Source organism: Apteryx mantelli, chromosome 4 (assembly GCF_036417845.1).
Source record: "Apteryx mantelli isolate bAptMan1 chromosome 4, bAptMan1.hap1, whole genome shotgun sequence".
In the NCBI taxonomy this organism is placed as follows: Eukaryota; Metazoa; Chordata; class Aves; order Apterygiformes; family Apterygidae; genus Apteryx; species Apteryx mantelli.
In genome coordinates this window covers 33,418,564-33,433,052 of record NC_089981.1, presented here as the reverse complement: position 1 = coordinate 33,433,052, position 14,489 = coordinate 33,418,564, and the positions used below count along the sequence as shown (strand labels likewise).

The window sequence follows — 14,489 nt, the reverse complement described above, 5'->3', positions numbered from 1 at the left end:
AAGCAGAGTGTTTCTTAAGTGTAACAGCTTTAGAAAAGCCATGGAAATGTTTCTCCTGAATTCACGGGATTGTGCAGTGCAGTTATGGTTAGTTATTAGAGGATACCATTAATTAGTTGGGTTGTATTGGATTACCTGGTTCGTTGAGAAAGACAGGCTTCTTAGAAAGGTCAGTAATTTATACTACTGCAAGAATTCTTTTGTTCAGCCTAGGAGTGACCTACTTTTTGCCTTTTCCTTTATGGCTCTATGCAGCTCAGAGATTCAGAAAGTAGGGCAGAAGATACTGATAAGACATTTGTCCAAATAATGTGGCCAACTGCAGTTAGATTATTAACCTAAGTTCTTATGCAAGTTATCAAGTTAAAGTACTGTGATAGACCACGTGCATATGCACAATAAACTAATTTAAGAACAGATATTCATATAAAAGGATTAACTTACAGTTTGGCTTACTGTCTTTTCATCTGATATTATTACTGGTGTGAAGATATTTTAAATTTATTGCTTTATAATGTTGAATGAATTCATTGTAATCTGGTATTGAAGTTGGTTGTAGGCTGTGGAAGGGGTAGCAAACGATGAAAAAATATTTTTTGTAATTATAGCAAACCAAACCATTTCATATTCTTCCACCGCATATTTTACAGTGAAAACCTCTTTGTTTTCTATGTCTCTTGTCAAAATGAAGCTTTAATATTTCAGTGCTGTCTATTCAAATGGAAAGAACCATTTAGATATATTTTTTTCTTTAGAGCCTCATCTTTTTCCAGTGCTGTGGCTGTTCCCCCGGCAAGTTCTAGCTATGTTCAAAATATTTAAATAAGGGTGGCTGAGAAGGTTGCCTGGTCTCTTAGTTGTTTCTTATTTATTTCTAGGAAGAAATGCTCAAACGGTATTTAGGAGAAATAATTATACAGTGAGAACAAAACATATTCCTTCCTGGTGTTTCCTCCCTCCCTCCAACCTGTTTTCGTACTGTGGTTCAGAACTTAACAGCACTCAAGAGTGTTGGGCTGAATAGCAGCAGGCTGCTGCATCTCAAATCAAGTGCTCTTCAAAGCACCTTACTTCTCTGGGGATAAAAACTTGAGGCAGGTTTTTCTATCTGGCCTATTCATCTAGTATAGTCTGCTGAATTGTTGACATTTCCAAACACTAAAGGGATTTTAAAGATCTTATTGCTCTAAAGAGACTTACTTGTATTAGGGAATAAAGAAGTAAAATGAAAAAATACTGACACATGAAAAGTACAAAACTAAATAACTGCTAGAAACATCTGAAAGCAAATAACTATAATTTGACACACAGTTTCTGTACAAAACACATTTTTGATGTAGGAATCTGCTCAAATGTTCAACCCTCCCCAAACTTCCAGCAAAATAGTAGTATTTATTTTAGTCCCAGTTACTCATAAAAGCTTTACATTTAGTGTGATACCACTTTCTGTCATTCATATTTAACACATTTGTTTGAGTTGACACTGAGCCCTACTGTCTTATATACAGAGTAATCCAAAAAAGAATTAGCGTGACCTGTCTTTTAACCTTTAACCAGCAACTTCTCATTCTATGCTTAAACTTCCTTTAATGCATTTGTTTGCCAAAGGGTAGTCAACATGACCACTTGATCACCGATGTGTTTTTTATATTGTTTGTGTAAACAATATTGAAGACTGAGTAAAAATACATCACAGTATGTTTTCATACCTAAACAGGTTGATCCAACTTCATGGATATTAAATTACACTTCAATGACTTTTAAAGTCTCAGAATATTTGGTAGGAATACTGCAAAAGGCTTTGTTCACAGGAGAGTTAGGCTGTAGGCCTCATAAGCTGTGAGGGGTTAGTGTTGAAAATAAGAGATATTAAAATATGAGTTATATAATTTCTGCATCCCCACCTGGGAGTAATAGGGATTGAACATACTTCCTATATCAGTACCAGTCTTTAGGGTAGGAAGGGATGATAGCAGAATTTTTTTTTTCATTTCTGACCCAATTTTTGCTTTAATATGGAACATCTGACAGTTGAATTTACCATTGCGTATCTGAAGCTTCTAGCTTGTGACGGGCTGCAAACATAAACAAACTGGTTGTCTGTTTAGTAGCTGTGGTTTACAAATGTGCAGAAATTCATAAAGCAGCAATGCATTTATCTACGTACATAATACTTGCTTTTAAAACACAAATCAGTAATGAGAGTTTGCACTTACATAGCACTTTTCATCTCTCTAGCACTGTTTTAAAGTGATTAAATAATTTGTGTTTCTCTACACATAATAATCCTGCCAGGCAGGATTACAAAATACCTGTAGCAAAGAAGAACTTGTCCATGCATGAAAAGCAAAATAAAATAAGATAAAAAGCTCTAGAAAATTAGTCTGCTTCAAAAACCTATTAAATTGTTCCTCTCCCTGAAGCTTTACAAATGTGCTAATTGTTGTGTTCTGGTCATGTAATATGTTTCTGCACAAAGTTAAGATGATTTCCTGTTACTGGAGAACTTGGACTGTTTTGGGGGAGGGAAATGGATGGCTAAATAACAAAGTGCAATGAATCTTCCCTTTGGGCAGCACAGGCTTCAGTTCTGAGTGCCCAGAAATGCTTCACAGATGTGCTGGGCTGCCTAGCAATGGAAATTTTCTAATTCTGGCTGACCTAAAAAAGTAAATAGACTACTGAGCATAAGGCTACTCCCAATATAAAACAACAGCAGCCCCCCAGCTAACATTTACATTTTGCCCCACTATAAATTTCTCCTTCATAACCAGCAACTTGCCACACCTATGAGACCGGTTTCTGGAAGTAGAGACATTCATGGACATGTTGTATGTGTGTTTTGCACTGTGTAGTATAATGTGAAATAATATAGTTCACTCTGTCTCAGCGCTTCCTAGAGCAATGAGCTGCATCCATGGGGGTGACTGAGCAGGCAAACATGTTGGCCATAGCACCAGTACCAGGAGTTGACATGCACTCACAAGCAAAGTGTACATTTACCTCTACAGTTACATATTACATTTGTGTTTGTGCACACAACTTCTGAAACTGAAGTATTTTTACAGAAGGAGGAGGAAATAAGCACTGTCATCATATACAAAATTTAGAAAAATCTGCTGAGGCAGCAGCGGAGCAGTCCACAGCTGGGCTATTTCAGAACAGCTCCTGTTTTCTCCTTTTTTCTTACTTCACTAAAAAACTAAATTTCTTAGCATCCACAGAGACTAAATACTTGAAATCAGATGGAAGCTAGAGCTCGTGTTTGATTTTAGCAATAGCTCAGTTCAGAAGTCTGTCTGCATTTCTGTTACAAACTTTGCTTTTCTCAGTTGGTAACTTGGGCATTGAAATCCACTTTGTTACAGAAACTTGCCAGCACGAATTACCAGTCTTGGAGCATAACCGTTCTGTAAAGTGTTGAAATCTATCTGGATGATTTGATCAACAGGCAGAGTACTTTTTATCAGTTTATTTGTGCTCCTTGGATAAAAGGGTGTGGTTTTAAAACATGTATCAAAGAGTTTTCTGAAATATAACGAAATACTTAAACTGAGACAGAGCCTTGATAGATTACAGTGGATTTTAACAGGTTTGCTTTGGATGAAAAATCAAGTGTTCAGTTACTTCTCCAACTTAGCTTAAATTTTAGAGGTTGGCAATAACATGGCAATATGCTGGGCCTCCTAGAACAGACGCATCCATCTTTGAATGATATTTCCCTCTCCTCCTCACTTACATCACTTTCGTTTGTACACACACGGTCTTTTTTTGAAAGCTTGAGACACTTCTCAAGCTTTTCAATATAGAGGCCCAAGTTCAGGTAGAGCAGAGCAGTCAGCAGCAGCAACTCTGGAGCATTTCCAGTGAGCCATCTGTGGCTTAGTACAAAAGCCATATTTTGTGGCATCTTGTAATGTCACTCAAAGAAAGAGGAGATTTAGTGGAGTCGCTGACTCAATGAGAAGTTTCATATGGTTGTAGGACTGAATTCCTCTCCTTGAACTTTTACTGTGCATGTTAAGAATTCAGTTTAAGCTAGTCATCGCAGGTCCATCTATAATCAGCAGAGATAGGCAAGCACTTGCAAGAGTGATTCATCCCATCCTAAGTAAATAACATAGCTTAGACTAAATGCCTGATTTGTAGACAGCTGCAATTAGGTTGAATGAATCTATCAGGGAAGAGAATCTGACATTAATATTAGTGTCCATCAGGACTATCCTGAGAGCCCTAAAATTCTTCAAACTGACGTCACCATTAAGAGTCCCACAGTCCTCTTACACAAGCTCAGGGATGAGCAATTCAGCAAAATGAGCAGATCTACATGAGCAGTGTTAGTCGGCTTGCTTTGGACAGACATGATGCCGTTAGAGTCACGACTTAGGGTTTGAATGTAGAACATTATTTCCCTTCAGCTGTCAGACTCTGAATTCACATCTTGACTATACGATGTCTAAAAAATCTGTCTCCTCTTGCCCTCCGACGTTCCTTTCTCTTCACTCCATCTTTTCTTCATCTCTTTGTTGCTTAGTTTCTTCCCCTGTGCCTGTTCTCTCCCACTTGCCTTTGCTTATAGGTAATTCAGTTAAAAGAAAAAAAAAACTTTGGCATTAACACTATGTTTACCAATTATGACATTTTTTGTTCTGCATGTATATTTTATCTCTCACCTCTCCCCTTTTATCCACTTTATGTATTCAGACTGTAAACTCTTCAGGACAGAGATGGTCTTTCAATATGTGCTTGATAAGTATGTATTATGATAGTATACTATGTAAGTAGTTAGTACAGTTTTGCACATGTATTTCTCTGAATTTTGGATCAGATGAGCAGCCAGATAACTGTAGTGCCTGGATAGCTTATAACCATCACTGATTATTCCAGCCCCACCTTGCAGTATGAAGTGAGTCTGTTACTTGTAAGTGTAATTTCGAGCACTCTGTGTTGCCAAACACTTGGCTTTCTCAAGCATCAGACAATGTAAATATTTCTGATATTTCTATCTTTCCCTTCTATCCCTTCACATGTAGCGAATCAAGTCTTTAACAGGTCTTGGAGTTTTTCTTTGGAATGAAAAACTCTTTTGAAACAACTGTCTCTTGTTTTATTTCTGGTTACTGAAAAGTAGAGACTTATGCTCATACATACAAAAAAACACCAGTGTCTACTCACGTGTTAATGGATCTTCTTCAGCCATCCAAAATCCTTTGGGGATTCATTTTATACAAACATACACAGAACTGAGTTTTATTGGTACAAATGATCTCTGAAAACTTTTCAGTTTGCTACAGCCAGTGTTCAGATAAACCAAGTTTTACATTCAGAAATGAGGTAAGTGATGGTAAGTAAGTTAGAGTTTTATAATTTTGATTCACTCTTTAAAGTACCATTAACTATATATATAAAACTATTTTCATATTAGCGATGTGTCTTTAACAAGCAGACATGGATCTGTAGTTACAAATATATTTATCAGCTATTCTTAGTGGAAGCTTTCTCTCAACACCTGATGTTAACAATAATTTAGTTTTGACAGTCCAGATTATGCTTCAACTTAAGAAAGGAATAGGAAATGCATATGGTAGATGAGCTTATTTTAACTTGGGATGATAGAGTTGTGAGTAGTTATAAGTCATTCAGAGTTACCTGAGAAGTAAAAATTTTTAGCCTTTTTTAAAAACTTTTTTTAAACTTTTCTTAAAACTTTTTAAAAAGTCTTTTATCTTTATAATCAGTTTATAAAATATATTCATTTGCTGTGACTTAAAAATAGAAATGTAGCATCTGTGAATGTAACAGAAAAAAACAACTGATTTCATGTCCATTACACAGAAAAATAGTTACCAGACGGCTTGTTCCCTGAATTAGTTAAAATACTGAGAAATTTGTAATGTGAACATGAATGTAAGAGAGTCTTAGTAAATCAGTTAAAGATTAGTCTGCTCAAGGCATAAATGCAGTTATTGGAGTATAGCTTGGTAACTGCCCTTATCCTGAGTTAAATATGTATAGCTTCTGAGGCAGCAGTTGGAACCAGATTTTGAGAGTGCGTTTTAATTTTTGCCTGACAAGAGCCCAGGTTTGTTGGTATGACTTTTCTAGGCTTTGCAGCGAGAGCCTGGAATTTCTTCTGGGATAAAGTGCTCCCTGTCTCGCCGTTCAGAAGGAAGCTTGCAGTAACCTCTGAAGGTTGCTTGTTTTCATTTCCAGAGGCCTCCATGCCCTTTCCTCCAGCCTGTCTGTGCTATCTTATTCATTATCAAGGAATCTACTTCCAGTCGGGTAATGTTGACCAGTCACTTGATTTTCAAAGTAAGAAGCCATTCCTCACTCTAAGAGGAAGTTTTATAAAGCTTCATTACCAACCTCCTACAGATTGCTCCTTAAAACCCTCCTTTTTTATGATACCTGCAAAAATGCTTAAGTCTTTTCCGATGACAGAAGTAATTAATGATAGAAGTAATTAATAATAAGTATAAATGAGCTGATAGAAAGAAAGACTTGAAAGGGAAAGCATAATACAAGGGATGAAGGAAAGCAGAAGAAACAAGAAATAACAGGAAGTCAGCTAGCCTCCATACCTCTGACTATTCTTTATTCTCTCTTCTCTGGGCTTTATATAATGGCAGGAGTGCTGCCTCAAAGAGTAATAACCAGGATATAAAGCTCCCCAAGTAGGCATCTGCATCTTTCATTTTCCCAGTGTTCCTAAAATTCTTCTTCCCTTGCCCACTTTGCCCAGGAACCAAATCCCCCAGGCTTTGGGGACTTCAGTCTGCACAGGATTGTAGAAAATGGAACTGGAAGGGATCTAGAGAGGTCATTAACCCATCTGCTGCCCCAAGGCAGCGCTGTAGCCACAGCACACTAAAAGCAATTTTGTTTGTCAGAGATCCAAATAGATAGAATTGTAAAGACAAAAAAAAAAGTTTAAATTTTGAAAGTTTGGGTTCAATTGTTAAAAGCTTCATGTAACAGTTAACAGAATCACAAGGTTAACCTTTAATATATTTCAAATTAAGAAAGATTCATGATGCAACACTCATGTTGTTATTTATTCCTTTGCTATAATAATATACTTGTAATAGCTACAAAAATATAATAATGGTTTTGGAGTAACATGAAGAAGAATTACTTAGTTTTTATATTATCAACAATATTTACTTATGATATTGTCTTATATCGGAAAGTCTGTTCTTTATAGTACATCTGTAAAAAAATTCCCTTGATAAAATCAGTTGCACTGGCAAAAGCACTTGCTAGTATAACTGTATACCAGGGTATTTGTTGGTTACAAAAAAAATTTACACCCCAACGAAAGGTTCTAACCCAGGGGGACTTGCTAGACTAGCCATGACATGAATCCTGGCGTCCCACCCTCCGAGGCAGACCGATGGCAGAAAAATGCCAGCGCCGTGTTTGGGCCTCAGCGGCTGGGCTGGAACTAAAGGCTTGCTCCATGGCCCTTCCGGCCTGTCATCTTACATAGTCTTATCTTCCACTTCCACCCTTTTTTCTCCATTGAGAACAAATAAAGTAATTAGAAATTGTCTTCAGGCAGAGGGAGGAGCAGAAACAAAGTTCATAATAAGTTTTGTCTGAACTGTTTTCCTTTCGTAATGAATGCCCTGGAGCCGTGGGCTTAGCTCTGTCCTTTAGAGCTGTTCTTGTGGTCCCGAAGCCTTCACGGCCTTCCCAAAACCGGGGAACCGTGAGGCACCGGCCCTCCGCTCTGCTGGCACCGGAGCACCTGTGGTGCCCCCCTGGGAGCTGTGCGCCTGCAATAACTAATAGCCTTGCTTGGTTGCCAGCTCTTTCCTTCTCAAGTGTGTGGAGCCTGGGCTGTGGTTCTGCAGAGCCTAGGCTTAAACCTTGCTGACAGTCTGTATGGGTAAAAATAGTGTGGGAGCGTGTAATTAAAACACATTGTAAGAATGCAAATACACAATTACTTTTGCATAAAGGAAGTTTACTCTGGCATTTCCTAGGTTTTATACTTCTAAATTTTAGATTTCTGTTGATATAGGCTTTAAAAAATTAGCACTAGCAGGGTGATTTATAGGACCCTATTGCCTATTTACTGTTGCCATACTATGACCATTTTGCCTAAAAACAATGTTACACTGCGAGCTTGCTGTATGCTACAGGAATTTTTGTGTTTATCCATGCACTGCAATATTTTAGTGAAAAACTTGAATTATTTACAAGAACAAACGATGGGAAAATATGTAATTTTATATCTATCAAAAGAATAGCATTTATACCAGAAATGTGTTTTTGCTGTCATGTGACAGTCCAGATCTGTTTGGCCTGTGTTGTTGAGATACAGGCAGTGCTGCCTGTTCCACTTGACCTTTTTCCAGGATCTACCTGCTCTGCAGACAGCGCATTCCCCAGGTGACGGCAGGGCAGTTCCTCCCTGCAGTCTTGCCCGAGCCTGAGACGAGGCGCCTGCTCCCCCTCACTGTCCCTTGCTCCCAGTCTCTGCCTGAACAAAAGCAGCCCAAGGAAGGAGGCTCGCTCCCGGTTTGCATATGGAGGGCACCGTCCGCTTTCGGAGGGTCGTCACCTGAGCTCGCAAAGGGACGAGAGCAGGCGGGGGGGAGCGGGGACTGACTAGGGGAAAAGAAATTGCAGATTGGCAATGGGAGAAAGGTGCCAGGCTCGGCACGCAGGAGAGGGAGCGAGGCAGAGAAGCCAGCCCGCCAGGAAACATTTTGTCCTAAGCCAGGACTGCATCTCTGTGGTCAGCAAATATCTGTGACGATGTCTGGTCAGTCCGTAATGCTGGCGTTAAAAAAGGATCACAGGCTATGGGGGCTATCAGTTTCGGTGTTAGTTCAAGTGACTGCAACGTTCGCATCGGCGCCAAGGATTTTAGGCCTGTTGACTGACCTTGGATGTCTGGATAATGCCATGTGATGAACTTCCAGTTTGTTTGTGTTTTAAAGCTTAGGAAATTAAAAAAAAATGTTAAAAATATTAGTAGGCTTTATATTTGCAATCCTATTTATATTTTTAAGCTGAGCACACAAAACTGCATTTCAAAATGCCTATTCAAGTTTTATTCAGACCTAGCATGTACGTGAATTATGATTCAGATCTTAATGGCAGGATAATATACAGCTGTTTTCCTAGGACCCTAATCTTGCTTATTGTTCAGAATACATCTGATTTGAGGATAAACATGGCATGTGTCATGAAATATGTTTCCTGGAAGACTAGTAATTTGTTGAGATATTGGAAAATGGGGATAGTAAAGAGGAGAGGGATTGCAGGAGGGAGGGTCTCATAATTAAGATGATTGAATGATATCTTGGAAAGTATGATGTGTGTCTGCCTATATCACTGAGCTTCCCTGTGATCAGGTCACTTCAACCTAGAATTTTTATTAATATACTCTTATTTTGTGTCTCTCACTTTCTGAATGCCTGACTTGGGGTTCTTGCAGAAATACTGAGCACTCATAGCTGCAACTGACATTAGTGTTTGATCATGCAAAATGCTGCATTATACTAAATATTCTGGAAAAGCAAGTTCTAAATGGCTCAAACTGTGCTTCTGAAATTAGTAGATACCTTTGACCTTGTTTTTTGTCAGTCTCAATTCTTTATCCATAAAATGGAGATAAATTTGCTGCCTTATCTCGCAAGAATATTAGGAAAATAACACAGTTGGTGTCTGTGAAGCATTCAGGCGCTATATACTGACATGTACCATTGAAAAGCCATTCTGTCTTCAGAACAATGTTTGAATACTGTACAATAAATATGTCAGAAAAGTTCAGAGTAAGTGAGCAATGACAAGAAAACAAAATATTGAATAGCTATCACTGAATGAGCACTGTGCATGCTCATCACTGAATAAGATTAGGGTGTAAAAAGAGTATGTGTGTGTGTAACTAAACACTACAGCATAGCAAACACATTTGTAAAAGCTTAATTCAGTCCCAACATCCGATCCGAGCATCTTTGATTTTGACTTTTCCCATCTCAGGCTTTGCAAATTTATAAATGTTCTTCAAGCTTTACTTTCTGTTTAGAATATCTATAGAGAGAGAACACAGCACCGACTAAGAGGCTGTATATATGTCAAAGATTTTTTTTCCCCTTTTAACCAACAGTTTAAATCCAGGCCAGTGTAGCAGGGTTTACAGTCATTCCCCATTTGTGATATCAGTTAGCCCCTATGCAAGAGGAGTTTCTGAGTCTCAGTTCTGTTTGCTTTTCATCACCTTGCTCTGAATTCATTTGGCAGACTTGGCAAAAAGGTCAATAACTGCACAATCAAGGAAGCTGTACTACATTTCCCCTAAAGGAAGTCTTCTCCCTCACTCCCCAGTGGGGCTAGAGATGTACTAACAGGCAGTGGAGAAGGTTGGATTATTTCACTTGTCTCTGTGCTTCCCCCCTACCAGATACCCTCTACCCTGTTAGCAGAGTACTGTACATTTTTTTGGAAAGAAAATGTGACTGAAAGATCCACAAGGTGCTACCTACCCTGCACTTTTTGGAAAGAACCTGATTAACACTGGCTTCTGCTCAGACCTTCGTTTTCCATGTTTATGCCTCTTCTCATAAAATCTAAATTGTATATTGACTCTTCAGTCAAATTTCTTTTTCAGCAGGCCAACATAATAGGCATATAGCATAGTTTAAGCTTTGCTGAGGTAAAAATGGAACATCATGGACCATGGTCAGTGCCCACAGCTGTACTTAACCTTTGGAGGTTAAGTACAATATGAAGAATTGCAGGTGAAAGATACCATACCAGAACACTAGTTTTAACATGGTGAAATGCAAGAGCCGCATACCGTTACTAATGCTGTATACAAGGTCCTTTTTCTGACTACATGAATTGCTGGATTTCTCTGCATGTTTCATAGGCAAAGTGCTACAAATAAATACAGAACATTTGTTCTATTTCAACAAGAAGGTATTGCATCTCACCTGGCGACTGAGCTTTCCTGCTCTCCACGTGTTACTTCTATGCATTTTCTTCCCTCGCAGACAACAAACCCAACACACGTTCTTTCCTTGGGTCGCGTACAGCCCGTAGTGGGCTGTAGCAGGCAGTTATGTCTAACTGCACAGTCTCAAAGCCAGCAATGCACTGAACAGTCAGCACACTGTTAATATATACATTTGTTAGCTTTTTTATTGAATTCTTATCTGTATGAAGAAAGGAGCCTAAAACAGTTGTAAGGCATTGAATAAGGGGAAGCTGTATGTGTAACATGTTGTGACATAAAGAAAAACATAGCAAAAGTAGAGAATAAGGATGTTCCACACAGCGTCCTGATACAGTTTTGTAGCTGTTACTGTTATCCTGCTGCCTTCAGAAGTGTGTACATTTTAAAAGAACGGCCGCACAGCTTAGCCTTTGCCTACTACATCTTTCAATACCGCTTGCTTCATGATACCGGTTTCATAAATGATAGCACTGTGTGTATGTGTTGTTCAGCCGTGTCTTTTGACTGGCTTTCAGTGCCTCACTGTGTCCAAAACTGAGTCAGTAATTAACAAAGTAAAGTTTCAGTTTTACTTTAATTTCCACCTTTTACTTTCCCAAAGCTAAGTCATAATGTCATGTCTTTTACATACCTCTAGTGTCAAAGAACCCTCAGAGGGAGAGTTAAAATCTTTCTATTTATCCTGGTTGAAAAATAAGGTTTATTATGCAAGAACTATGTGCTTGTGGACAACCATGTAGCCTGTGTCTCAGTTTCCTCATCTGTAAAATGGATGCAATGTTTCTACAACTCACAAGGCACTGCAAGGTTTAATTAGCATATATGATTGCGTTAGGCAAATGCTGCTACTGTCACTGCTCGTTTTTATTAAAAGCTGTCAATAGAATATGAAGATGAAAGACTTAAAGAATAATGCTACAACCAGGGGGACCCCTCTGTATCTTCTGTCTGTGGTGGTGGTGATTTCCAAATTCTGCCATAAAGTAGGTGTAAACATCTGAAGAGAAAGTATTTTTATATTGTATTGACGTAGAAATCAAAGGTTTTGATGTAGCTGTTGATATATAGGCAAAACACTCACTTTTAAAGGAAACTTGCCCATAGATAGAATTAAATACCTCGAGTACATTTGGATTTTGTTCAGAAAATTTTCATGAGGAAAATCTATTCCAATGTACGGAATCCAGTATTTTGAAGTGCACTAGGAAAAAATACACAACTATTTCCACATCAGCCTAAAAGACTGTAGAGCAAGTATTCTGCCTGTGCGAGTAAACACTGAGCGGTGGGGGAAAAGAGCATTTTGAAATATGCTATGGAAAATATATTTTACTGCAATTATTCTTTTTTTTTCTCTCCCTGTTTCTCTCTCTCTCTCTCTTTCTTCTTCTCGATCTCCCTCTCTCTCTCCTGCAAACCTCCTGCCACAGCGACTGCATTTGCCTCCAGACTTGTCAGACACAGTGAGCCGCTCAAGCAAACCGAATCTGGCAGAATCCGCCAAACTGCTGAGCTCAGGATGTGGTGCGATGGCCATCGGCAAGAAGCACCTGGACTTCTAGTGATTTCTACTTAGCAGTTTCGCTCAGATTTATATGACACTCTAATTATGAGTGTTAATGACTTATATAAATATTTTTCTTAATGATTTGACCCAGCAGTCCTTAAAAATACACATTATCATCTGGTGCCTCATTTTTCTGTTCTGATTTCTTTGTACTAATTTTTGGCTTGTTTGGGGTTTGCTTTTTGTTAATACTTCTGTTACATTGGGTCCTGCTCTACTGGAAATGTACAGTATTTTGTTCTTTTCCTTAAAATATGAAAAGTACTTTTATTTTTTCATTTCTAAATGTTCTGTAAAATAAAACTGAAGGGATATTTTTCCCAAAAGAATTTTTATATACTTTTATTTAATGTTTTGTATGAATAATAAGTTAAGTTGGACTGTTTATTGAAATAAATGAATGAAACTAAGAAATTCATTGTCACATGTTATTCCAAAAGCAAATTGCACAATTACTGTTTTTAAAAGCATTCATTTCTATATTTCAAATATCATTATTAAATTTCAGAAATTATTTGCATTGTTTTATAAAATATATAATAATAATTTAAAGAAGTTTAAGATATTTTTATTCTAATGTGCCAGTAATAAAGAAAGGTTGGGTTTTAGTCAGAATGGTAATCAGTTTGCCTTATGGGTTAATTCATGTATTAAATCACAGCTGAATGGAATTTACTAAACATAGAAAAAAAGAATTGATTTCTTTATGTAGTTCAAAACAGTAATCCTAAAAAATTGAAATCAGCACTATGAAATTATGTCAACAGACATAATTCGAGATTGAAATTCAAACCGACAGCTACACTCATGCTAGAAAGCCAGAAGAGCACATTGGAGCTTGGGGAAGAGTATCACAGCATGCTGGTCTAAAGCAGGGCAGAAAATAAAACTACTGCAGGTTTCTGTACCATCATAGATGCTATTTGTGAACTTACGACTATTTTGTATGTATCTGTGCATATATCTCATCAAATAAAAACTGTTAAATATTTTTTAAACATGGATTGGATGCTTGGCAATGCTGACCTGTAAATTAAAGTGTTTTGTATGATTTCTTCTGTGGCTGACTTCCATTTTGAAAGGTAATCTGTTCTTCACTATCGAACTTCTAAGGCATCCAAGTGTAAGATTGCATTATGGTTTAAAAATTCAGTCTTTATAATAGTATATTACATGGCTGGAGTGAAACTGACTCCTCAAAGAACATGTTAATATGATGCAGTAATGTTAACTTATTTTGATGGGTTTGGAACCAAGAGTTGGTTAAGTGGTTTGCTTTTTTATGCAATCCAGGTTCTACTTTATTTTTTTCTTGACAACACTGTGTAAAACAAAGACATAGCTTTTAGAACTGTCTAACTAATATGATGAATGTCAATCACTTAAAAAACTCCACTGTAGCATAAACACATACTGTATACAGCTTTTATTCTGAATTAGAATAATTGAATCAATGACAGTGATTTGCCAGGATGTCAAATCTATCCATCATATCCTGTCACTACCAGTTTATTTTTTGTGATCAAAATCAAAAAGACTACTATTTTGTCATCAGCTATTTCATTAGTAGTAACAATCAGGTTTTCTCTTCTATATTTTTTAGATATGCCTGTTATATTTTTTATTTCTAAAGACACAAATCCTTTTTAAATCTTTTCAAAATAAAGTTTCAGAACTGAACTGTCAGTTTAATAAAGCAAAAAGACATCTACTTTCCTATGCCAATATATTTAAAATATTATCATTGATGTCTCAAACATTTTTTTTCTTTTTGTATTATGTGTAACATTGAATGGAAGTTCTCATTAGATACTTAATAGTGCCTTTTGAAAGCATGAAATAATTTAAATACGTTGGATGAAGTGATTTTTAACAAAGGTGAAGTTTTATACAGTTCAGATTTTTAATATAAATAACACAAAACACAGTATTTCTTTGTGAAATATG

The 14,489-nt window shown here is 37.3% G+C and overlaps 1 protein-coding gene across 1 annotated transcript in view; it reads left to right on the top strand.

Annotated features, from left to right (window-relative positions):
- Positions 1-12,917, top strand: part of ELP4 (elongator acetyltransferase complex subunit 4) — a 157,886-nt gene extending 144,969 nt beyond the window's left edge. Inside the window, exon 10 of the mRNA XM_067295349.1 lies at positions 12,406-12,917. Within this exon, the coding sequence (XP_067151450.1) occupies positions 12,406-12,537 (132 nt within the window). The 3' untranslated portion in view covers positions 12,538-12,917. The remainder of the gene's footprint in view (positions 1-12,405) is intronic.
- Positions 12,918-14,489: the final 1,572 nt, after the last annotated feature.